General features: G+C 49.5%; 11 protein-coding genes across 11 annotated transcripts; 3 read left to right on the top strand and 8 right to left on the bottom strand.

Annotated features, from left to right (window-relative positions):
- Window positions 1-131: 131 nt before the first annotated feature.
- On the top strand, window positions 132-2,338 carry FMAN_12997 (uncharacterized protein; the record flags this gene model as incomplete). The annotated part of the gene is made up of 2 exons (XM_041823504.1): window positions 132-337; window positions 400-2,338. 2 exons carry the CDS (start codon window positions 132-134, stop codon window positions 2,336-2,338), a joined length of 2,145 nt encoding a protein of 714 aa, XP_041689077.1.
- Window positions 2,339-2,354: 16 nt separating this feature from the next.
- On the bottom strand, window positions 2,355-3,509 carry FMAN_12996 (uncharacterized protein; the record flags this gene model as incomplete). Its single annotated transcript, XM_041823503.1, has 1 exon — window positions 2,355-3,509. One exon carries the CDS (start codon window positions 3,507-3,509, stop codon window positions 2,355-2,357), a length of 1,155 nt encoding a protein of 384 aa, XP_041689076.1.
- A 403-nt stretch (window positions 3,510-3,912) lies between these two features.
- On the bottom strand, window positions 3,913-4,347 carry FMAN_12995 (uncharacterized protein; the record flags this gene model as incomplete). Its single annotated transcript, XM_041823502.1, has 2 exons — window positions 3,913-3,972; window positions 4,021-4,347. 2 exons carry the CDS (start codon window positions 4,345-4,347, stop codon window positions 3,913-3,915), a joined length of 387 nt encoding a protein of 128 aa, XP_041689075.1.
- A 910-nt stretch (window positions 4,348-5,257) lies between these two features.
- FMAN_12994 (uncharacterized protein) lies at window positions 5,258-7,198 on the bottom strand (the record flags this gene model as incomplete). Its single annotated transcript, XM_041823500.1, has 3 exons — window positions 5,258-6,643; window positions 6,709-6,926; window positions 7,000-7,198. The coding sequence occupies 3 exons, from the start codon at window positions 7,196-7,198 to the stop codon at window positions 5,258-5,260; spliced, it is 1,803 nt and encodes a 600-aa protein (XP_041689074.1).
- Window positions 7,199-8,294: 1,096 nt separating this feature from the next.
- FMAN_12993 (uncharacterized protein) lies at window positions 8,295-8,987 on the top strand (the record flags this gene model as incomplete). The annotated part of the gene is made up of 1 exon (XM_041823499.1): window positions 8,295-8,987. The coding sequence occupies one exon, from the start codon at window positions 8,295-8,297 to the stop codon at window positions 8,985-8,987; it is 693 nt and encodes a 230-aa protein (XP_041689073.1).
- Window positions 8,988-9,163: 176 nt separating this feature from the next.
- FMAN_12992 (uncharacterized protein) lies at window positions 9,164-11,415 on the bottom strand (the record flags this gene model as incomplete). Its single annotated transcript, XM_041823498.1, has 6 exons — window positions 9,164-9,412; window positions 9,461-9,571; window positions 9,627-9,932; window positions 9,994-10,591; window positions 10,644-10,720; window positions 10,768-11,415. 6 exons carry the CDS (start codon window positions 11,413-11,415, stop codon window positions 9,164-9,166), a joined length of 1,989 nt encoding a protein of 662 aa, XP_041689072.1.
- Window positions 11,416-11,925: 510 nt separating this feature from the next.
- FMAN_12991 (uncharacterized protein) lies at window positions 11,926-14,630 on the bottom strand (the record flags this gene model as incomplete). The annotated part of the gene is made up of 2 exons (XM_041823497.1): window positions 11,926-14,423; window positions 14,489-14,630. 2 exons carry the CDS (start codon window positions 14,628-14,630, stop codon window positions 11,926-11,928), a joined length of 2,640 nt encoding a protein of 879 aa, XP_041689071.1.
- A 758-nt stretch (window positions 14,631-15,388) lies between these two features.
- On the bottom strand, window positions 15,389-16,439 carry FMAN_12990 (uncharacterized protein; the record flags this gene model as incomplete). Its single annotated transcript, XM_041823496.1, has 5 exons — window positions 15,389-15,633; window positions 15,690-15,957; window positions 16,016-16,073; window positions 16,124-16,214; window positions 16,265-16,439. The coding sequence occupies 5 exons, from the start codon at window positions 16,437-16,439 to the stop codon at window positions 15,389-15,391; spliced, it is 837 nt and encodes a 278-aa protein (XP_041689070.1).
- Window positions 16,440-18,214: 1,775 nt separating this feature from the next.
- Window positions 18,215-19,291, bottom strand: FMAN_12989 (uncharacterized protein; the record flags this gene model as incomplete). The annotated part of the gene is made up of 1 exon (XM_041823495.1): window positions 18,215-19,291. One exon carries the CDS (start codon window positions 19,289-19,291, stop codon window positions 18,215-18,217), a length of 1,077 nt encoding a protein of 358 aa, XP_041689069.1.
- A 345-nt stretch (window positions 19,292-19,636) lies between these two features.
- FMAN_12988 (uncharacterized protein) lies at window positions 19,637-21,154 on the top strand (the record flags this gene model as incomplete). The annotated part of the gene is made up of 3 exons (XM_041823494.1): window positions 19,637-19,795; window positions 19,844-20,065; window positions 20,114-21,154. 3 exons carry the CDS (start codon window positions 19,637-19,639, stop codon window positions 21,152-21,154), a joined length of 1,422 nt encoding a protein of 473 aa, XP_041689068.1.
- Window positions 21,155-21,411: 257 nt separating this feature from the next.
- On the bottom strand, window positions 21,412-24,003 carry FMAN_12987 (uncharacterized protein; the record flags this gene model as incomplete). The annotated part of the gene is made up of 1 exon (XM_041823493.1): window positions 21,412-24,003. The coding sequence occupies one exon, from the start codon at window positions 24,001-24,003 to the stop codon at window positions 21,412-21,414; it is 2,592 nt and encodes an 863-aa protein (XP_041689067.1).
- Between the last annotated feature and the right edge of the window lie 931 nt (window positions 24,004-24,934).

Below are 24,934 nucleotides of genomic sequence, written 5' to 3'. Positions count from 1 at the left end.
CAGGATCGGCTTTAGACAGCTTCGTTTAACTCCGATATAACGGCTTAGGCGGATATTAGTGCTGACAGATATCACAAACCCCTCCATTTCACTCCGAATAGCTTCATAGAATTTAGAATCGTGTCGGAAGCATGTTTGGGACCTTCTCTGCTTCCAGCTCATCCGCCCCATCGAGGAAACCCAAGCGCAGCCAGGTATCAAAGGCCTGTGATTCATGCCGACTGCATCGCGTCAAATGCGATACCCAATACCCATGTCAGAATTGCTCTAGCAAGGGTTTACGATGCAATAGCACGACTCGGCGGAACCCAGGATGGAGTCTGTCTCGTGCTATGAGGTATAAGATGAATGCCTTGGGCCCTGTGCCGAGCTTAACCTCACGGCTGACACAAATCATAGTGAGATCGAGAGGCTGAAAGCACGAGTGAAAGAGCTTGAGGGACAGATCAAAAATACAAGCATCCCAACACCACCAGATGAGGATACTCCGGAACTCATATCGAACGATCCGTCTCCAAGCTTCTCATACGCCAACGAGGGAGTTCAACTCGATACTGCGACTACGATCCAGCCATTAGCCCCAAGGACTCAGTTTTACGGGCCTTCATCCACGTACTATTTCATCCACTGTATCAGCCAGCGTCTCAAAGCAAATGACTGCAGCCTGAACACCGATCAGGAGCCTCACAGCTTGATACCCAACTCAGCGAGCAGATCGATGGTCAACGTCATTGATACTCTGGACGCCGAGTTAGATGAACACCGGACCTCAGATAACGCGATGTCGACCAGAGCGGCTCATGGGTTGACTGAGAGAACTCTGTCCGGCAAAGACTTGTCGGCAACTCAAGAAGCCTTCTTCCTTGACCTCTTTTGGGACTCGTGGCATTGTTGTTACCAGCTTCTGGACGAGGCAGATTTCAAAGCACACTACAAATCACTGTGGCATGAGCCCATAGGTGACACAAGACAGGACTCACCTCTTGTCGATATAGTATTGGCTCTCTGCATGCAGTTCGGTGTCACATCACTACCTCGTCATAGTGGCTACAAGGCAGAGATCAACTCTCGCGACGCAGCTGTTGCGGGCCGCTGGTTGTATCAGCGGTGCCAGCGACTGATATCGTGTGACTTGGAGAGGCCTACACTCGAGACTTTCCAGTGTCAACTATGGTCTGCGATTTATCTTGCCAATGCTTCTTACCAGAACATGTCTCAAAACATGCTGGGAGTTGCATCGCGCACGGCATACACATTGGGACTGCACATTGAGCCAGGGAATGATCTGCCCGTCAAAGAGAGAGAAGCACGAAAGCGGGCTTGGTGTATCATGTTCATGTTTGAGACAAGATCATGCATTCGATTAGGTCGGCCTTGGGTCACCCAAACACAGCCGATTTCGCCATTATTACCTACACGCGACCAAGGCTGTGTTACATCTGGCGTCGATCAGCTGACATACACCACTGAGAGAGCTAAACTCAGTGAGATAGCCCGATCAGCCTTCGATAGTACGTTTAATCACCGGTCGAGCGGGGAAGCTGCAAGAACGGCTTCCGATAGACAATCAAGAGCATTTGTTTCTGGTATGGATAAAATACGCGCTTGGGCTGAGTCGCTACCCCATATGCTGAAGACAGAGAGGCGAGGTGGTGGGAAGTCTCTCTCCACTGACCTCTCCGAGATCGACATTGAACCGTTTGCGCCCATCTCTCTGCGAAGACAGCGCTTGATGCTTGAGCTGTTCTATCACGAGCTAATGCTCACGCTCGGACGGCCTTGTATGAGCCGGCCCTTGACTCGTGCTGGAAATACACAGACATCCGCATCATGTGAAGTGGCAGATATCTCAGCTATACACGCATGCGCGACGACGAAACTTCTACATCAGGTTTACCAAGAATACGAAATTTTGAATGGGTGGTACGAGCCGTTCAACTGTCAATGGAACGCTGCTATAACACTAGTCGGATATCTTCTGGCATACCCTCAAGACAGTCAAACTGCTACAATAGCCCGCACGGCTTTATCGCAAAGTATTACGGTGCTAGAAAAGATGAGCGAGTTCTTTGGAACAGCTTCAAGTGCGGCTGACGTGATACGGACACTCCACCAACGGCTGAACATGCCGGTCGAAGCTCATATGGCGATGCACAGTAATATCACCACAGCTGACGCGGTTCAAGACATGGACTTGAATCGCTTTGGGGCTTTGGACCTGTCATTTGAGGGTATACTAGGGACCTTTGGGACGGAATCTGAGTTCGAAAGACTTGTTTTTGGAGTTGACATGCAGACTTTTCTAACCAACGATGCTGAGGACATGCGCAGAACCTAGAATGATACTCACTAAACTAGGCCTCAAACTTGGAAATATTCTCCAGCACTTTGAGCTTCCAACCCAATACCAGATCCTGCCTCTGTCCTCTTGGGGACACCTCCACAATAGCCCGCAAGAAGTCGGCTGCGCCCTGCATGTGCTCCTGAAGTGTTGAAGTGTATTGAGCATCTTCAAAGAACGTGCAGCCTTTCTCCTTGCAACGCTTCTCGAAGACTTCCATCAACTTGTACTTTTCCGCTAGGGATTCGGGTGTGTCAGTTCCGTTCCAAAGGAACGAGCGTCGAGGGTTCCATTGAGGGCTTGGGACGACGCCGGCGAACTCCCAGTCAAGGACCCCAGTGATCTTGCCAGTCGAGGGGTCGTACATCATGTTGGCAAAGTGCAAGTTTTTGTGAGCGAGGCGATGCTTGATGTTGTTGACCGCGTCGCTGTGTCTTCGGATAGCGGTGAGGAAACCGTAGATGTGAGGAATGATATCGCGCATGAACTCCAACGATGGATGGGTGCGAATGAGTCGGATATACTTCATGACGTGAGCAGACATGTAGTCGCTGTAGGTATCGTACGGCCCTCCAATGTTGAGAGACTCTACGGTCTCGAAGAGACCCCAGAAAGCCTCGATATCTGCAACCTGCCAAAAGGTCTCGTCCACAACTGGGCCAATATGAACCGCGCCCTGATCGTCGACGATCAAACCTCCGAGGCCATCGAACTTGTGCGCTTGCAGCTGGGTGAGGAAATCCATGAGCTGGTCAAGGATGTCGTTTTGTTGCTTGTCGCTCAGGCTACCGTAGATGTCGCTGAGCGTGACTCCCGGGATGCGCGAGAACAAGGTGTACTCGTGAGCAATCGGGTTCCTCGTGGAGGCATCGTAGGCTATGACTTCGGGTAATGGGATCGTGGTGTTCTTGGATACCCAGGTCATGACACCAATCTCATTCATAGTCTTGATCTTGGGGATATGGTTGCCTGCGACGCGAAGAATGAGTTCGGAGTAGCCGCGTGAGAGCTCGGTAGGCGGCAGAGTGAGGAAGTAGACTGAATGATATTGAGCCATCGTTTTGGGGTTGCTGATCGATGTGGCTAGAGGCAGGCGCAAGGTCTCCAAGAGAGCGTTGATAGCATTCTCGGGCAGAGGGAGAGGGAGATGGTCGGCAGGCGAGCTCATGGTGGCTGGTGGTGATGCGATGTTGAAGAGGAGAGAAGGAATCGTTGCGCAGGAAATCGAAATTATTATTGTATGGACTGAGTATTGGGTAGAGAAGGAACTACAAAGGAAGGAACAATCCTTTGTGCCGATAAGATAAGCAACAGAGATGAAGGTTGTTTGTTCTCCACAATTCAAGCTTTCATTTCATTATAAAGTTTTTGACTTGAAGGTTCTGAAGGTGGCGGCTTTCAAATAGGTACTGACATCACGCAGCATACGAAGCGATGGATTTGGGCATCTCCATCAAAGGTTATGTATTCTAAGCTAACCAGAGCATTTAGACATTATTGATGAGATCTGACCTCTTCCCTCACTACTACCTTGGATAACTAGCTATCGGCTTATTCCAAGCCAGAGAAGCTTAAAGCAGGTTGCTTAATTCAATGCAGGGTCGTCCGTCGTTGATGGGGCCGGTGATATCCTGCGATGCATTAGTAAACCAGCTGAAACTCAAGGGTTGCTTTCTTACAGCAAATGGGAAGTCCCGGCAGCAAACCACATTGCCACTACACTTCCTACCAAGAGTACCATCAAGAATTCCTACAACGTTCAGGCTGATGTCGACGCAGTTGTTGAAGATGTTCAGATTCGTGGAGGAAAGACCCAAGAATCCGCCTTGGTTGTTGTTGTTCCCATTGCCGCCCTTGTTGTTGCAACACCGGACACTTGTGTCCTGCCCGCAGATTTCTTGAGCTTCAGAGACCTTGAGCTGTGCAACCTGAGGCTTTCTCCAGCCTTTGAGGCTGAAAGCGGCAACAGCGGAAGTAAAGACTGTGATTGTAGTCATGAAATGCATGATGACGGAATATTAGGACGCAAAATGTTTAAAGCGGGTAAAATCAAGGAGACTGGGTGTAGGCAAGTAGATGAAAGTCAAAGTTGGTGATTGATGATGCAAAGTGCGATGAGGACAAGAGCAAGTTACGAAAACTTTATACTCGAGAATATTGCCGCATTTGAACAGTTCCTTCATCAGGCTGGCGTTGTCTGAATGGCAAGCAGGGGCTAGACCGCAGCCGCCGCGTACAGGAGAGGGCAAGGCTGAACTCGGTAACAAAAAACGCTGTCTTCCTTCCACAGTTTAAGCTTATCCCAAAGCTGCGTATAAAATAAACGCAATTGGCTAGTAACCAAGACATCTTCTTCAGCACGAGTTATTTATGTTCCCGATCCATCGCAATTTTGCGATCGGGATCTTGAGCTTTGAGACACGGCAGACGGTGGTTGGTGTCCTGGACCTACAATCGATCGATACAACGGCCCGATTACAAAGACATTTCGAGGTCGAAAGCATGCCAGTCAGAGCCGTCGTGTAGCATTTCTATCAATAATCTTGATTTGCCATACTGCTAAGACCTGAAAATTGCCACAATAACCAATGGTTGTGCTGAGATTTGTAGAGAATATGCGGCTAGCGCGTGAGCTTCAGGCGGACTTCCCGCAACCGAGGCCACCGATCGAAGTTTCAGATCGGATTAAGTGCTAAAAAAGATTTTTTGTATAAAAAAAACAAGGATTGACAACCGGAATATGTTTGACTGGTATTCGAGCTAACCTTGGTCACACTATCGATCTGCCAAGCATCCCAGAAGCCTGCTCCTACAGCCCTCCAAGCCACTACATCAGCCGTTTCCTTTCCCCGCAAACAAGGAGTGTGTTGCACTCCAGACTGTTCTCGGAAATTAGACCACCTGGAACTAACCAATTTACCATTGCGGCGTGCCTTTGGCTCGAAGAGTTGCACCGTACCTCCACAGCAGGAACGGTGCCGGCCAGCCCAGTACGATGAACAACAAGGCAAGCAGGCTATTTCCCCAGCCATAATCAAGTCTCTGATACATTACTGGGGCAAAAATAGGAAAGGCAAACCCTGCAATGCTACGAAGAAACTGCGAGGCTGCACTTGCGGAGGCGACATATTTACGGAAAGCATCCATAACATATGCTTGTAGAGCCTGCGTATTGAGGATGATACCACAACCAAAGATGGCGATACCGATGTCTGGCAGGATCCAAGTAGTATGCTTGTCTGCCGACCAGCCATAGAGGAACAGACCGAGAGGGATAAGGATAGCTCCTGGTAGCATTAGAGGAACGCGATACTCAGGTGCCGTGTCGTCGCCAGCCTTCTTCTTGAGATATCCCCAAAGCTTGTCCATGATAATGGCACCGCCCTGTGCTGCTACTGTGTAGCCTGTTACTAGGGCGAAGTAATGCAAGCCACTCTCCCATTCTGACTGGCCGTATCGCTCAATCCACAGAGTCGCAAACGTGGAGAGAACGATATAGAGGATTCCAAAATTGTAGGCCAGGAATATCGCAATGACTTGTAATATGGGCTGCGTGGAGAGGAGACGGAACGGGCGACTGAGTGCCCTGAGCAGAACTGGACGAAGACTTCGTTCTGAAGCAGTCATATACTCTGTGTAGTAAGCCCTGCCGGTCTCCTTACGCAAGCCGGCAGCTCTCCTCTCCAGCAGAACAACCTCATAGGTCTCATCGAACACGATCAGAGCGATGACGACCAAGATTCCATCGAAGATGGAGAGCACCCAGAAGGTCCAGCGCCAGCCCACAGTCTGTGTGACCGCACCCCCGATGATAGGCCCAAGTGCAGGACCTAGGAGCGGGATAAAGGTCGAGATAGCGAATGAGGTGCCTCTTTCATCCGCCCGCCACATGTCCGATAGAACCGGGTTCGTCACAGCAAACTCTGCGCTTGCCCCAAGACCTGAGAGAAGACGGCTTGCAATCAACAGACCGCTTGACTTACTGAAACCCGCGACAGTGTTCCAGAGGATATAGAAGCAGCTAGAGGCCATCCACGTTGGCCGCCGACCAAATACTTCAGCGAGCGGAGAGAGTATCATGGGTCCAAAGGCGAATGCGAGAACGAATATTGATAGGAAGATCTGTGTCTCCTCCGCGCCGGTGTCCAGATCATGGGAGATTGTCTCGAGAGCTGGTGCAAGCATGGCTCCCGACATGAGAGTGACCAAGCCGCCACCAGAGAGCAATAGAGTGATGGCCCATTTGCGTGGCCGAGACCAGTTGTATGGGTGCCCTGGATCGCTGTCTCCGTCCCAAGTTACCTAAACAGCCATGTTGGCTTGATTAGCGTATGCAACGCGCATCCCGGATTGTATGGGTAAACTACCAGTAGCGATTCCGCCTCTGACTTATTTGGTTGGGCACTGCCTGATTCGAGTTCATTTTTATCTGGAGTGACTCGGTCGACTGGAGCTTTCTTGTTCTGCTGGATATTCATCACAGCAACTGAGTATGTTATGAACAAGATAGGTAGATATGAAGCGATCCTGAGAGATAGTAAAATAATGAGATGTATCTGGGACTCAGAAGAGATCCGAGATTGTGCTTTTTTCTCTCGGTTTCTTTCTCCTCTTTTGCAGTTATATCCCTGGATAGGCTCCTGAATATAAATACTCACATTTCGTAGATGGAACTTTTGTTTGGGACTTTGCAAAAAGCTCGGTCCGAGCCTGCTTTACAATGGATGGATGACTGATTGCAGGGTTACTACAACGGTTGGTGGTTGTAGACCTCTCGGCTTGAAGGCTCGGCTTGAAAATTAGTGGCTTCGGCCTGAGAACTGTGGGGCTCGGCTTTAGATTGAAGGACTCGGACATGGGATGGGGTCCACGGATGGCTTGGGTCTAGGGTGGCTATGATAAGACTTGACCGGCGGTTTGACAGCACAGCTTGATGCGTAGCTGCGGAGTAGCGTTCGTAAACCGAGTCAACACCAAATTATTGCGTGTTCATAAGGTGACGATTGAAAACGTACAATTATACGAAAAGTTTAATTCCCTAGGCGGCCGCCAAATTCTCGATCTCCGTGTACGGCTCCATCCTAGATTTGATCGTGGGCTCGGCTTCCCCAGTTGTGAGCAGTTGAATATTGCTTTTGCGTGGCCTTACTCATTCAACAAGAGTTACAGCCATTGTTGATAAAGGCAATTCTCTCCATGGCCAGCATTCGCATCCTCATGGACAGAGCATTGAATGCCTTGACTCTATCATAAAGCTCGAGTCACACATCGATGCTCTCCCACTTTGAGTGATGAAACCCTCTTTGGTAATGTGTACATCGGAACAACTAAGCATCTGGTACGGTGGCGTACTCGCGGGCTAAAGTGATCAAGATACGCTACCTCGGCGCATGACAAGAGTCACTATCTGAGGTGGACTCATACTCGCAATTCGCTACCTTACAAGTGTCGCATTGGGTGATGGAATAGAGTGTTAGGCATGGTCCTTGAAGTAGTCTTATAGCCTATCTTCGGGAGGCCCTAGTAAAAGGGGTACGGCTGAGAACTCTATCAGACTTATAACCAGGGTTATTAAGGCCTTTAACTTTAGTGCCGATATTGAGCTGTGGATTATACTAGAATTTAACTATTTATGACGCGCAGCAGGCAGCCTTGAAATATCATTATTATCTATAAGACACACCACTAATAGCTAATAGTGGTTACTGTATCTAAGACGTTCTATATGCTGACTATAAGCTAACCGTACTGGGCTTCAATTGAAAATAACACACTGATCTCACTGTTGAGACATCGAGTTGTCTGGTTAGGCAGCAACATGCATCTTTCACGTGAAGCGATGATATGATTGGTCTTAGATACATCCAGCTTTCTGCACGAGCCTGTATAAAGAGGAGTGACTGCCCCTCATTTCAGCCTCAAGTTCAAGCCCTCTCATCACCTTTTCATCAGCATGTCGAGCCATAATTCAGCAATCGTCTATCCCAGCGTTCATCCAACCGAAGAGGATCCGCGGGCTCGTATCAATATCATGATCGACATTTTCAATGCAGGCCTTTCATCTCGCGCGGGCGGCAAGCTTGATAGAGGCTTGTACCATGAGATATTCACGGCATACAAGCTCGTCCAGGACTACAAGATCATGCATGGCAGCCAGATCTCAAGACCCCTCACTGATTCGGAGAAGCGGGAGGGTTTGAATGGTAGCTCGCAAATGATCACTGTTCCCTTGCAGGGCAACAAGTACCGAGAGCTAGACATGGTCTATAACGAAGACGGAACTACTTATATCGTCGAGGCCAAGAACACCAAGACTGTTGATCACAGCCAGCTTCAGCCAAATATCTACCTGGCGCAGCAAATCCAAGGAGCTTTGGTGTATGCGATCGGTGAGAAGGATGGCCAGGAGCGAGCTCTTAAAGAGGCATACAAGAAGCTCCAAGATCAACACGAGTCTAGCCATACTGGGAAATTCCCTTCTCTACATATCCTGCGAATTCCAGACAAAGTCTCGAATATCATGTCAGACAACAAGCCCATGAGTCTGTTATCGCTTTCATCGACGTTGCAGGTTTCTCAGTTCAACATTGCTGAGGTCACCGGGGAGTTTTATCACGAGGAACGTGGGTTTTCTCTATTTAGATAAGGTGGGGTGCATGAAATAGTCAGAGTCGCGCTCGCGATCGAAAACAGGTAGATCAAGATACCGATACAATTTGGCATTGAACTATATGACAGCAATACTACATTTCAATCCATCATTGATTTTTGATGCTTACCGAACTCACATCAAGCCTCAGGGTTAGGAGAACTACCCCTGTATCACCAAGGCAGTTCTGGACGCGAGCTCCATGCAGATCTCATGAGCGACCGCGATTTTTCCCAATATTCTCCCAGGAGATCCAATAGTGCACGGACACTGTTTCGTTTTCCCACGAACCAGGCGACACCAATGACCAGGGCGTAGGTGAGGATAGGCATGATGATAAAGCTGTTGCGAAAGGCTGAAGGCTCTGGTATAGTACCACTGCCCTCTGCTGGGTTGTTCAAAAACGGCAAGGCCCAAAACGTCTAGCTTGTTAGCTGTGATATTAAGCTACTATCCTGTGCTTCACCTACCGCTAAGAAGCTCACTGGGGTGAATAGTACCGTAACAACGGTGAAGACGTAAATTGCCTGGTTTAACGCCATGGCCTTAGTAGACTCTCGAAGAGATGTGGCGTTGAACAGCTGTAAAAAGAGTATTAGCAACACCCTGTACTAGAAATGGGTGACATGGACTTACGCCATCCCGAAGACTGTTGATCTCCTCATTTTTCTTTCGAACCCGACTCTTAGTTGCGGTAGCATGTTCGCTCACATAACGAACGGCGACCTCGAAAGATTCACCTGATATCGCGTCATTCCCCCCCAGAGCTGCCTTTAATAAAACATGATCTTTGGACATGTCTTCGACAGTTGACTGAACCTCATCTAACCACCCGTCGATGATTCTCAGAATCTGGAGGGCAACAAAGTAGTCCCTGGAACGGTTAAAAGAATTATCAAACATAAGCTCCTCCACCCTTTCCAGATTATCCAAGTCTTCTAACTATCAAGCAGGTCAGTAGGTTTCGTCAAGAAGGGAGAGGCTAATGTATCTTCCAATGTACCTTGACAAGGACAAGCTTATCTATGGTCCTTAGGGTGTCCTCCCAAGCATCCATACACGTCTTGAACACTCTGCATATTTCGAGCAGAAAATACGTGAAGGGAAATATGTAGTCCGGGTCAGTGGCCCCATAGCCTTTCCAGAACCGTTCAGAATCAAATTGTTGATCAGGATTATGCGTATCTGGAGATATGTCCTCATCCTTCAAGACGAGTATGCTGAAGAGTTCCGGGGCTTCCCTCAGGACTCGAAAGCTTACCACAACTCGCTTTTCCTGTAAAATAGTTTCCCCTGACCCGTGTTGCAACGTCACTGTTTGCCGCTTACTAAACAGACTTCTTATTGCATTGTTTCGGATCTGGTGAATGGGGCTGAAATAGCGGATTTGCCAATGGATAGCATTGTGTAAATCATGGTTGGTTCGCACGCTGTATCCACCTTGAAAGCTTGTCGAAAGAAATGATGTGGATTTTCCCACATCCAAGTCATCTTTTTCAAGGCTTGAAAATCGGAAGGGCTCCTCAAAGCTTAACGCGCAAGCAAGAAGGGATATGGGGAAGTCTTGGACTCCCTTTCGGGACGTATCCGACGCACAGTAACTAGCAAAAAGGCTCAGCCAACAAATGCTACGTATAAGGCAGCCTTACTTACATAATCTTGCCTTTGAACCTATGCCTCGACCTATGTCCCAAATCTGAGTACCAGTTATCAACCGTGCCAGGCACTTCCTGTTTCAGTCAGTCCATATGCAGCAGTAGGGTCGTATAAAACGCACCTGCTGTAGCTCGTGTCTGGCCGTGCAACACCAGTCACGCCATACGCTTTCAATTACATCGTACGGTGTGTTTTGAATCTGTCTCGACCACCAACGTGATGACCTGCGAACTTTGGGTTTGGGCGTGCTGCCATCCTGTTCGATTATATATTGCACTACCCCTGCGACATTCCGACTTGAAGGCCAAGCATGGCCAATGTCATTGTCGCGCCACCAAAATGGTTCTGGAATTTCGTCGCTATCGTCGCTATCGTCGCCAAACGTATTAACATTGGCCACTAACCCAGCACGATCTGGGCTGACACGATATAATCTGGACAGTAGGAGGTCTTTGATTTTAGAGAGGAGGATTCCATCATTTAGGTCGGCCAGGTGCACATTTCCGTCCACACCCCCCTGATCCGAGTGATTCCGGGGTTCCGTATCACCCTCTGCTTCCTGCCCTAGGCGCCCAGGAACACAGCTTTCATTGGGAGATGATTGTGCACCTTGGCCTTTAGTACCAGGCTCCTGTGATGTTATAGGACCGGTTTGGTCGTTACCATTGTCAATGTCGGCTCGTGGAAGACCCAAATCAGCCGTATCATTGTGCGCTTCGGGTGCCGTTCCTGCCTGTGAAGCTGGTCTCGGGCCAAGCTCACTATTCATTGTGTCCTCGATCGATTGGTTGTCTTGGAACTCGTCTGATATTTTCAGTTGCCAGCTTCGTGACCCCACGAGGTTTATAATATGACAGGGAACAATAATTGAGATGAACTACCTGGGGGCACATTGAGTGATTATCCAGCAGCCTTTATATGACATGATCTGACTTGCGTCTGCGGGGCAATGTCTCCTGTGGGTGAACGTTTTTAGGCGCCTGTGTAACAATCCTGTTTTCAGCTCGTGTATCATCACAAAGATTTCAGCCAATTGCTGTAAGTTCGGTGGGAACTTCAATGTAAATGCGTCTTGGCCTCGCTCGCGATTGGTACAACGCATCAGCCAGCAGGGCCTATCACTTCAATCCTCATGCCGCTCGCCTCAACATTCTTAACAGTCACAATCGCTGGGTTGGGAGAAACAAGGCTCTGGGTCCCGGTATCCGGACCTGACTGTCAAAAGCTTCAATTCTCGCTGTGCCTAACAACATCCCGGCAAACCTAAATGTTCAGACGATTATAACTGTAGCTCCTGTAACGCCCCAACCAAAACCTTGGTAATATTCCTTGACATCTCCGATTTCTTCCCCAGACACCAAAGCGCCCTAATACAATACTCCGCCCTCCTCAAACTATCCTGAAAGTCCTCACTATCATGCCCCAAAAGATCCCCCTCATGCTGCTGAAAATCATCCGCCATGTCCAAATGAAATAAACACGCTTTCGTAAACCCTCTGATAAGTATCACAGTCCAAGGCTCGGTCAGTAACGGTCCCTCACTAACAGCGAAATGGTAGTCTGGAAGTTGCGCGGCATTTATACCAGCTTCTTGAAACAGTCGCGGTGTCGTTACTTGTGCAAGGTCTGCGAGTTCGATGGCGCTGGCTTTGCGTATTCGTGCTGCGACGTTGCCGCTTAGTCGCTTTTGACGGGCTTGATCGAGACCATAGTTGTTCTTGTCGATGAACTCAAGAACGTCTGCGAGCATTAATGCGCCGAGATGCCACGGGACTGCGATGCAGAAGAACCAGCTTCTAATCCGGGGCGGGACTGTATCATAGTGTCTGATGAGATCTCGAAAGAAGGCACCGTGGGTCATGTTCCAGTACCGGTATAGTAGAGTCGTTTGCTGAATAATCTCCTCGATTGCCTGGGCACATTCTCGTTTTCGCAGCGCGTTTTGAAGATACGACAAGTGTCGGTAGATAAGAATCTTGACAGGTGCTGACTTGGCAACCATTTGCATCGCATCATCATATGAGCATGGCCATCGTGTTCCAACTGTTGGTTTCGTTGCATCATCTTGGATGAACAGTTCCATTTCCCATCGCTGACTTCCTCGTCGACTCTTCTGAGCTGCCCGCATACTGTCTGCCAGTATTTGGTCTGCATCTTCATGTTGACAGTCTTCATCGGCTAGTGCAACCGGTCGTTCATTCATCGATGAAGAGACTGTATCAAACATGACAGCGAGCCAGTAGAGTAGCCCGATGGTCCGCCTGTTCTCTTCCGTTAATCGCCGAGGAGCGTGCTTTTTACTCGTTTCCATGAAGCCAGATTCACTAGCTTCAAACCTGAACTTGAGAGCGTGAATCTTCCTCGTTGCCCGCTCCAAATAGATATGAGGTCCTTCCTGAGACATAATCTCGATAATCTCTGGCATCGCGTTCTCTTTGATGCCCTTGCCACTTTTTCCTTTCTTAGATCCAAACGACCTCTGTTGGTACTCGTCACTAGCCCAGGGCTTTTGTGTCAGACCAAAGATGAGTTCGGCGTAGATAACACGATAAGACTCAACATCAACAACATCTTGAAGTGCCCTCTTTGCTTGCTCCCATACCGATTGCTGTAAACTCTCCTCAAACTCTTGATTCAGAGCGTCGGCTAGGTCATCTGCTTCAGTGGCAAAGTCACTCGCTCCCATAGAGAACCGTTCTTGTCGACGGTTTCCCTGGGCCCATTGTGTTGTGAAGGCCATTATGACTAGGTCCAGTACTCGAGATGCAGCTTGGCTTTCAGAACGTGTGAGGTTGATCAACCTCGCTGACTGGGCGGCTCGATCTAGTTCCACGACGCGACGATACATCCTGTTCGACCAAGCAGCGCCCCATTCTGGCGGAAGATTCGGGTTCTGACGAGACGATCCTGAAGTTGCACCTAGTTTGGGTTCTGGTGTTGGACTAGTGCGAGCGACAACTTGTAGCTTATATGGGCAATTCTCTTCCGCTAGCCAACATGCAAGGTTATTCTCAAGGACGTCATGATATATCTGAAGAAGACTCTCGGTGATCATATATCGATTAGAGGTTTGCATGATGAGAGAGTCGCTAGTGAATGGCGATGGCGAGAAGTTGGGATAGCCAGACCAATCGTTAGAGGGCAGGCGTGCTCTTCGTTTCACCTGAACAGCTTTGTGTCCATAGGCCGGAGACTCCATTGATGATAATGTCTCTAGAGGTGCAGAGTTAATTTCTGAGAAGTCCAAGTCCCAGAGATTGTTGATGTCAAACTCTTGTGAGCCTGAATAGGATGTCGCGTTGTCCAAGACGTCAGTGGCAGCATGGGAAGTTTGCTTTGTGAGTTCAGGCAATCCTTCATCGATATTGTCCTGTGCTAATGTCTGCGAAGCACTCTCTGGACTAGAGAAGCTCATTGCAAGACTCTGGGCATCGAGGGCTGGATCCATGGAGAGAAAGGGAGGGATGTCTGTGCTGAAAGGGTTATTCCAGGATAGACCTTGCCCAGGCGTAGAGTCCTGAATCATCTGCAACATGTTTGCTGCGGTGATGTCGCAGTACTTTGCGTTAACAGAAGGGGCAGTGGTAGTGGCAGGAGACTCATTGCGCTTCCTCTTGCTCTGAGAGCTGTCGTTGGAGGTGCTGGTGATGCTTGACCCTGTCTCACTAACTCGAGACCTTGATCGAGTCTTTCCCCACTGTGGGTTTAGACTGCATACTTTTTTGGTTCTGATACAGTACGAGCAGGACTTGAGTCCTGGTTCCGATGATCCTCCATCTAACAAAGCGACATGGTCAATCCCTAGCGTCTATAGGGGGGTAGTATGCATGGCTAGAACTTACAGATTTGCGACCCAGAAGTGGGCGACGTTGCATCAGGTGAAACTGCCGACTTCTCATTGCGAATATACCCATCGCACGCCTTCTTGCTCTTCCTGCAGTGGTCGCAGGAGTGGTTTTGCCTCCTAACTTTCGGTTCCGACATGCTGCACTTGAGAACAGACGTTTCCTACCAGGGTAATAAAAGAGGGTCTAGCAAAGCTAAGATACCAACAGCTTGGGTATAGATAGTGCGAGTCGAGTGTCAGTGGAGAAAGAATAGAGGAAAGAAACAAGATGAGAGAAACTGGTCCATAGATATTCAGGGCCGTTCCACCGACCTGCCCTCTTTCCCCGCACGGCGCTAGCCCGTTTACGAGTCAACGACATCTTTAGTGGAAGCCTCTGCAATTGTTGTGAGTGTTATTGGTTAGTTGGTTGGTTTAGTGGACTGGGCGTACCCCAGAGCTTGCGGGGAATGGGATGGGGGTGGATCACGCAAACAAACTGTCGGAACTGATACCGTTTGTCCGTGACCAGCATTTGAGAATAAATGTGACGATACAGTGCAACTGTCTTTTGTTCTTTGAGCAGAGAACCGTAGCATTAAACTCAATCCTGACCCTGGGGTTTTACTTGTAATACTACACTGGCTCGAATGGTGCGACTGTCATGTAACATAAGGTGAACCTTCTTGAGCAGTTACGGTATCAAATAAATGATAAGCAACCTTTATCCTTGGCCACTATTTACTACCGGGTGTATTCCAGCAGTTGTGTCAATTTTGTATGTGTTAGACTATTGCTAATGCCTCCTCCAATTTTGTCCTTTCCATCGTCGCCCATGATTCAGCATCCTCCAAGTTTAGACCCAGTCAAAGAGCCATCGTAAAAGCCGCTATGCTACCTGAATACCAACAAACCCTTAGACCTTCTCCTCCTCTGAGTGTGTATTCTTCTTGACCTTGGTGGCACCAGGGATTCTGGAAGAGAGATCGCCCAGAGGGAGAATATACGGGAAATCGACCGACAGGAGGATATGGCTCAGGAAGATGTACCAGCCCAACAGCGATACAACGAAAAGTATCGCAGCACCAGCGTGTTGGTATGTGAGCGCTTTAGCAGACTCGCCATTTGCAACAGCGAAGAAGGAGGCAGAGAGGCAGCCGACTGTAGTGAGAAACTGTCAGCGATAAAATGCGTAGCAAGAGTGTCGGGGAGCTTACAGCAAGGAACCAGGATAACGAGGATAGTAAACAACACCACATTCGTTCGGATACTGGCGACGGCGAAGACGGCGCAGAGGATTCCCATCGAGATGAGGAAGAACGAGAAGGTCGAATAGAATTCCCCTTCCTTCAGGCCGTCCGCAACAACATCAGTTTTGGAGTAGAGGCCGTAGGCATTATAGTCTGGGACAATGGTTGAACCAAAGGTGAACCAGAAACCACCGAAGAGACCGAACAGGACCGAGGGGAAGGTATTTCCCAGAATCTTGTGTTTGTTAGAAGGCTGTTTTGTAGAGTTCGCTCGAGGGGTGAGGTGACTGTACCCATTCGCCGATGCTACCGAGAAGCATGAGAAGACCGCCGAACCAGAAGTAAGCGCCGCTATATAATTATTAGAACAACGATGTTGGAAGGATGTCGGTGAAACTTACACATTTGCACCAGCTCCAAAACCTCCTGAACCTCGCCATCCAAGCAGCGCCATGGAAGCAGGAGTCGTGCAGAGCAGGAAACCACCCAAAGCTAATCGTCGCGTCAGTGAATTGCAAGCGAAAAACGCAATAGTACCTTACCCAACGGCGTCGGATTGCCCAACTTCTGCCGCAAATCACCCTTCACTCGACTATGAGGCGCCAAGTACAGCTGCTCAAACAGCTCAGGAGACATGGAGATGCTCCCCGTGGTATGGGCCCTCTCCAGATGATCAGCGCCCTGCTCGGTGAACGTCTTGATAGGTGAAGTAGACATGTTGATCGGTGGTAATACTGGAGCAATGTGTGGGTAAAACAGTGGAGTGAGAGAGGAAGAGAGAAGATGGCACGACCCAGAATATGTACTCCAGAGGATTGTCTCCACGATGGTAATCTGGGGAAGCTGGGGTTGGAGATTAGGGCGAAGCTCCCTTGCCCCGGAAACCGTGTACCTGAGACGAAGACGTGTACCCGCTGGGATTCATGCTTCCGTCGAAGAGACATGTACCCCAATGAACAGGCTGTACCCATCGGCAGTCGGTTCCCGTGAGTAGGAGGCTCTTCTCTACGGAAGGCACGGAAAAGCCACGTTCTGAATCAAGTCTAGACACGTCAAGGGAGAAGGGGACTTCTGTGAAGCTCAACAGTTTCGGCACCGGGGTATGTGAGGGTGCGCTATGCCTACCGTGGCGAGTGCATGATCGGCTGCGGTGCTGGTCCCTGCTGCAATGGCGCCCGAGTGGTGGTATTGGGTTGAGATCTAATTCTAGACGCGCCGGATTTGATCCCCGTGGGGGGAGATGCAACCCCACGGGGAAAGGTTGTGGCATACGCAGAGCTTGGGCTTGAGTTAACGCTGGGAAACCACATGGCGGTATGGAAGGTTAGCAGGTAGTTGGGTCAGTGCAGTGCATATGCCGTGTGAATGCTACGTGATAAGAGCAGGGATCCTGTGGTGCGAAATTGCCGTTCTCCTCGTCTGTCTCTTATCGTTTACAGCCAGACGAGCCTATTAATTGACATCTTCGAAGTGTCTCTGTGTCAATAGCCTGCCTCTAAGTCTTGTTATTGATCTGCACATCAAGACTTCTAGCTCATAGAATATCCCATGGAGCAAAACATTCAAAGTAAAGTCGGAGCCGACTCCGTGAATCAAGGAACTAGCTCAATGCGGCAAGGCTCGTGGCGATCAGCATGGTCGGCAGGGTTTATGAGTCGGCTCCGCACTACAGCTGCCGACTGAGAAATCGTGCGGGGTAGGATTTGGATGACAATACAGGACAGGACAAGTCTGGGGAAATACGGATACGGATTTCTCCACTCGCTGTCAACAATCCTTATTCACGGCCGTGAGTGAGTGTCGAAGTTTCTGGACATGAAAGACCGACGGTACCATGTTGAGTATCGAGATTGTGGATGTTTGGATGACGAGATGGCGGTTCGGGCTGATGGATGTTGCGCGTCGGTGTCAAAGATACCAATGATGCAAGATTGTCGGGATATCGAAGTAATCTACCGATCGATGGTATCATGCGTTGCTGATCCGCAGTGAATGACTATGAAAACGTTGCTCTTGTGAGTCGGAAACATTAGTGTTGTTGAGAGACTTCGTGGGAGTGTATGTCGGAAGTAAGGATAATGCAGTGAGCAACTGGCTGTGCTGATGATTAAGTCTTGAAAGCATTGTCGTGACTAACGCATCTGTCTTCTCATTGGGACATCTCCATCGATGAAACACCCGCCCTTCTTCCGACGTGAGCTGAGCGAAGTCGCAGGCACTCGCCATCTCGCAGCACTTACCCCGGGCCGTCGTGAAATGGATCTCACAATGTAGCACATCCTCCCCTCTTCGTATGCCTTCTTGACGCCTTAGAACTTGAGTTCATATCGTAACCGGATGGCGCGTTTCGATGGACTAAGAAGTTTTGTTTATTGGTCAAAAGAGCTAGAAAATGCGAAATGATAGTGGTGCGGTCACCTTTCACTTGATAGTCACGAGGACCTGATTTGTAACGAGTAAACTTGTTCCTCAGTTTCCTTTATCTCTCCAATCTAGGCCTTTGCTAACGAGTCGTAGTACACATCAATGGGCGTCTTGGGCACATTCTTCCCCTTATTCTCAAGGATAGTCTTAACCGCCTTAACAAGAGTTTCCTCCAAACCCGTAAACCCCTCTAGTTTCCCCATCTTCCTCAAAACCTCAGCACTCCTCTTATTGTCTACCTCTCCTGCATCCACAGCTGACTCTTCCACATTCTTGAGCAGAACTTTGCCCGGAAACCGTCGATGCAGTATCTCGAGAATCACAGTCCAGCAATATCTCCCACCGAACGCAAGAAGTCGCTCGTTATTCACATCGTCGAGCGTCAATGCAGCTAGGTGTAGCAGTGCTGTATCCTCGACGTCGACGTACCATTGCGATGGGAGGATAGACGGCGCATCGGGGTAGCCTTTCACGACGGCGTCGATTACGGCGGCTGAGCTGCGGTAGCTCATGTTCTCGGGCGATATGGCGATACCGAAGTTGACATTGGGAACAATTGTGTTGAAGGAGAAGGATGGCTTATGCTCGTGCACCCAAGCAAATGCAGCTTGTTCGCTTCGTACTTTGGCTGCTCCATATAGCACAATCCCATGCCATCGTGGGTTCCCTTGTCCATCCCATGGCTCAGCTGTCTTGTCGATTGCATCGGTGTTCCAGGTCTCTGTATCGATCTTGTACCGTTCGCCAGTCGTTGGAAGAGCACATGCTGCCAGTGACGAGGTAATGACAACGCTCTTGACGCTTGGGACTCTTGCCGTTGCTTCAAGAAGGTACAGGTTCGAATTGATGGTGTCGTCGATAACTCCTTGGTTCTGAGGGTTCATATCCATGTTCATAGCCATATGGGCCACGCCATCTACACCCTCGAGTGCCTCGTCGAAAGCACCAGGTGTCGAAATGTCGGGAACCTCGACAAGCTCGAAATTGGAGCCAAAGAATGTTTCCATCCAGGCATTGGCGGTGATTAAACGGACGGTACCACGGACACGATAACCGCGCTGTAGAAATACTTGGACAGTTACGCTTGCTATGTATCCATTGGCGCCTGTTACGAGGATCAGACCTCTCGAAGGGACTGAAGACATGGCGGGAGATGGTGCTGGGTTATGGTAGGCGACATGGAGTTAAGGTTGATGAGATCATCTTGAAGATTGAAAGAGAAAATGGCATTTAATAGAGAGAGAGCTGTAAACATAGTTTCAAGAAGGATAGTAATACCTTGATATATCACCCCGAGTCTTACTCTGCGCAAATGCACTAACACGCCAATTCCCCGATCGCGCATCTCGCATTCCCAAACAAGTCTAGTCCTCTTCGCATTCCGCATATGGAAAACGAGACTCCACTCTTCTTCCCTCGACCTAATGAGAAGCTTCAAAACCACTCTCCCACTTTCTTCTCGTTTTCCCAAAACACATACACACAAAACCATGACATCCCCGCGCTTTTCCAATACCATCCTCGTTCCAGGAACGAGCGGCAGCAGCCCTTCCCTGCAGACGCTGGGAGCGCTGGATCAGCCACGGAAGAAACGACCCCATCGGAAGAGTCGCAAGGGCTGTGATGCTTGTAAGCGGCGGAAGGTCAAGGTATGACTGCCCTTGATGATACGTGAGGCTTGTATTGATGATGTGCAGTGTGATGAGAGAGTTCCATGCACGAATTGTTTGCAGCGCAATGAGCAGTGTTTTCAGCCGCATCATGTCTCTGTTGCTATTCCCGTCGTGGCTAAGGCGATTGACCCGGTTCCATGGATCAATCTCATGCATCTTGAGTTGTTCCATCACTGGGATAAGGAAACCCGAGCGACCCTTGCATTTCTGCAGATCTGGCCCTTAGTCATGCAGCAAGCCTTCCAGGTACCGATACAAACCATACATTGTTGGGCATCTACTGACATAGAATAGGAAGATTTCGTCATGTCGGCCATCCTCTGCACTTCTGCAATGCAACTTTCTTCACTGTGCCCCCACGAGCCCAGATACAAAGACGCTTCCGAGCATCTAATGGCTAAAACCGTGCAATTATTCCGCAAGAACCTATCCCGCCCTCTTAACAGGCAAAACTGCGAAGCACTCATGGGAACAGCCCTTCTCGTCAACTACATATCATGGTTTGATCTTGACTTCCTCCACGGCCAGACCAAACTGGACCTTTCGAAAGACCAATTATTCTTCCTGACCCCCGGGATCATTGAGTTGTGGTTTCGGTCAATGCCCATCTTTATTGACCAGGGAAGCATCTTTGCCGATGTCGCAAGGCATTCTCCGAGATTTCACATTGAACAGGCTCTTGTGTCTTGGGGTCATGATCCAGAGCGCTTTGTTGGTTTGTTCATGGAGATCTGGGATGATCCTTGGTATCAGCGGGAGAGTTCTCCTGTGCCGAGTGACGAGCCGACATCGTGCGCTTGGCGACTTCTTCTCGGGATGGAGAACCAGATACCGCATCCTTCCCCCAATTCTCCTCCATCGGAGGAATCGTGTGAGGAGGATACAAATAATCAGTCACTCACGCATCTCAAAGAGGTCATCACCGATGTCACTGACAAGTTTACCTCCCCTAATCCTACTCACCCCACCGCCTCGATGGTTCTGTCGTCCCAAACCGACCGCTCAGTCTTCGAAACCCTCGTATACCGAATATCGCCCCTTCTGTGCTGTGCATCACTTGCCACAGGCCCCATGCGCTGTGATATGACTTCTATCAGCGCTGACATTGAGGAGCTGTTCTTTGGTGTTCCGGCACTTTGTTCAGGGCCAATTGCCCGTTGGATCAGCGACGGAGACTCAAGGATTCTCGTGTTGTTGTGTCACTTTTACCGTGCGGCGCAAGTTCTTCTGTCGACGAAGATGAATTGGTGGGGATATACGAGAAGTTGTGTCATGGAGCATTTGATCTTGGATAAACTCAAGTCCCGAGGCCTTGATGTTGTGTTATTCATTTGATGTTGACTAGATTTCATGGCCCACAAGAATGTACAGAAACTTATACAAGTCATCTCCTCGCATCGTGTTCAATCTGCTGAGTGACATGGTGACATGGTGACATCTCACGACCCTCTGATGAAACAAGACTCAGACTTCACGATAAGAGGCATCAACGAATTCAGAATGCTGTAAATGGATATCGCAATGCAAAACTCTAAAATGTAAACTATTCATACATCTTCATTATTTATACCGCTTAACTCCCCCGTCTTTTTTTATTGATCCCTTGTCTCTTGGACATTAGGATTCCTCTCATAACGCCAACGCTTTCCATTCTCCTGCACATGCCACCTCGTCATGAAGGCACCCTCCTCCACCCACTGCGCCCACTCAACACCCCATTTCTTCTCCACAGAGTCCAAAAAAGAGAGGTAGTCAAAGGCCTGGACAGGCTCCTTTTCTAACGGGTCGACAGCTAGATCGCTGAGGCGCCACTCGGTGTTGTCGATGAGAGGAACGCTGAGGTGACGGTCGGGATAGCGGACGTCGCGCACGTTGAGCATGGCTCGGCCGGGGTTGACGACGGTGAAGTGCCATTGGGCTTGGCCTGTTTGGTTGTTGACCATTTGCATAGGGCGAAGCAGGGATTGGCCTTCGTAGTTACCCACGAGCGACTCAGCGGCCTTGCGGCTGACGCCTTCGAATGAGCCACTCTCGAGCATGAGATCGAGGATCGTAGGCAGTACTTGGGTGGAGTGAACGGCGTGCTCGACGTTGAAGGCGGGAAGAGACGGGTGAGAGAAAACAAGCGGGACATGATCAGATCCAACGCTGGGGTTGTAGTAAGGAGAGGCCTTGCCATTTTCAACCAGCGAGACGCCGTGATCACCAAGGAACACGATGAGAGTCTCATTTGCAACACCTTGGTCATCCAACATCTTGAGAACCTTGCCAATCCACTTATCATCATAGCTCTCAGCGTTGGCGTAATGCGACATCTCATCGATATCCTTGCCAGAGCCGATGGCAGTGTAGGTCTCATTCTTAGGAATACCGTAAGCGTGATGACTCGTGCTGGTGATATGCGTGAGGAAGACACGACCGTTGTTCTCCTTGGCATCGTTGAAAGCATCTCGCATGTAGTCCTCGAGAGGATCCTCCTGGAAGCCAAAGTAGTTGATGTCCTCCAGATCAACACGGTGCTTAGCCTTCTCGCTGCGAAGTGAGTCTCGGTCCTGGGTGTTCTCCTCGGGATAACCGCAGGCAGCCATGAGCTTGTGATGGTTGTCGTAGTGGATCATGGCAGTCTGGAAGAAGTATGACTTCCACTTGGCAGCCTTCTCATCTTCGGCCTTGTTCATGGCGTCGAAGATGTGAGGGAGGCAGGGCTGATAGATGTGACGCTTGTAATCGAGGTTGAAGTCGGCGATGAGAGGGTTGAGACCGCAGATGGTGCCGACTAGACTCTTGAGAGTGTAAGTACCGGAGGTGTAAGCGTTGCTGAAATGAGCACCGCCACGCTTAGGTGTCTTGTCGTGCTTGAAGCCATCATCGTAATCGCCAGTGACATATCGGGCATTTGGCATCAAGTTCTTGAGGCGTTCCTCCACATCCTCGGGAATCTTCTTATCAGGGTAAGAATCCTTGAACTTCTCCCACATGTGACCGCCCTTCTTGAAGGGGAACACATCGTTCCTGGTACTTTCGAGCAGGAAGAGCATGACATGCTTGACAGAGACATCCTTGAGCTTATCCTTGAGCTCCTCCAGCACAGGCTGATCGAGGTTGGAGATCTTCATGGGATCCTTGGCGGCGTTGTAATGAAGCTCGTTGGGTGTATACCAGTCCTCAAAGCCAGCGAGGGGCTTACCCTTGGGCAGCCAATCCATCTTGGGAGGCTCGCCAAGGGCTGACTTCTCATCCCACTGGTGCTGGATACCGACTTGTTCAAACTTGGAGGGGAGCTGATCGAGGAGTGGTGCGGTTGATGAGACGTCGACGAAGGGGAGAAGACCAGTGGTCCATGAGAGGAAGAGAAGGGATCGATCATCGGGACGTTCAAGCAACAAGACCAGCATGACAATGGTGAACAGAGACCAGAAGAAGTATGGCATGCCGTAGTGAATGCGCCTCACAGTTGAAGGCTGCACTCGAACGCCGAAAGTGCTGACTCGTTGCGAGATTCGAGAGTATAGTGTCTGCGACTTGCCATGCTCGACAAAATCCTCCAACCAAGCCTCATCATCAACATCATCGTACTGGGCCTCCTCCGCAATGGCAGGTTCTGGATCGGGAAGAGGACTATAGATGTTTCGCTTCCTCAAGAATCGGTTTGTCGCAGTCCGCGCCATGGCCCAAGGGAAATGGATCATGTCCGCACCCCACCCAAACACTCTATAGCACACATTCTGAAGAAGCCAAGCAAAGACGATCAAGCAAGAAGCGACCAAGATAAAGGTCACGAGACCAGAAAGGAAGATGGCTCTGGATGTAGGGTCGGACACAAGGTTGAGGTTTCGCCAGTGAATCTCGGCGCCGGAGACGAGGTAAAAAGTAATGGATATTAACGAGAGGGCGACATTGTATAATATTAATAAACCAGCGACTGCTGTGGTGGCATAGTATAGTATTTGGGTCCTGGGAGACCATTGGTCGAGGAGGAGTCGGATTAAAAGAAGGACGAGAATATCTTGCACGAAGAATGTACTGAAGAAGGTGAATAATCGAGCGGTAGCGACTGCGTTTCGGTGGCTGTGAATATGGGCGAGCTTGGATGCGAAGAGGGCTGAGACAGCAAAAGTAAATATGAATGGGCGATTGGCAAGACGAGCGCCCAACCTCGTGAGCCAAGAGGGTATGCAGACCATGGTTGGTAGATAAAAAGCCGTAGAGGCTTGAAAAAAGAGATAAGATAAATGATAAGATAAATGAATGAGAGTATGTAGCACTGTTCACGTAGAATGCTTATAAGAAAACAATGTCACCTCAGAGCTAAAAGCCAAGCACCATGATCGCCGTTTCGTTCTAGAAGAAAAAACAGACAAGAAAACTCGAGACAAGAGATCCAAAATGTGGAGAAAGAACCGGGAGCCCGGGACTATTATAACAAAATTCCCATCATCGTCTATGGCTCTTTTGTTTTTTAATTAGCTGCGGCGTCTACCCAAAAAGCCCTGACCGAAGCGCCCCCCTTTACGTTATGCAAAATAAAAAAGAACAGCTCGCGTGCGCTGTTTCCTCTTTGCTTTGGGCCTCTGGCTCTAGCCTAGCTCCTCTGGCCCAAGCAATCTCGTGTTGCGGATTTTCGGCACCGTCTGCTTATGCTCTGGGGGAACGTGATTGGCGGAGACGCGGGATTCACCTGTTTTTAGGGCGAGCCGAGGAGCCGAGTTTCAACTAAGCCCACTGGGAGAAAAGGGGGCGGTGTTGGGTAACGGGCTAGAACTCTAGTGCTATTGGTGGAGAGGGTACATGGAGGCTAAACATGCTATGGTATGATGCACCGCAGGAGCTCGTTTAATCTTGCTGTACCCGAGGTCATGCAGCACGAGACCAATTTCTTTCTGCTGCATAGCGGCCGAGACTTGGTTGGGCGGAAGAGAAAACCCTTGCTCGGTTATTCCCGAATCTGGACCTGAGAATGAGAGGAGGAGCTGCAGCCCTAACGCTGAACTGTCAATGTCATGCCATGTCATTGCACCCTTTTCACTGACTCTTTCGTCATAACCCAAAAATACAGTACAGTAGGTAGCATGCCAGATGGCAACAAGGTTTCCCTCACATGGTTCAGGTAGGGAG

This window comes from Fusarium mangiferae (assembly GCF_900044065.1).
Source record: "Fusarium mangiferae strain MRC7560 genome assembly, contig: FMAN_scaffold015, whole genome shotgun sequence".
In the NCBI taxonomy this organism is placed as follows: domain Eukaryota; kingdom Fungi; phylum Ascomycota; class Sordariomycetes; order Hypocreales; family Nectriaceae; genus Fusarium; species Fusarium mangiferae.
The sequence above is the reverse complement of the archived record's forward strand: the minus strand, read 5'-3'. Positions and strand labels throughout refer to the sequence as shown.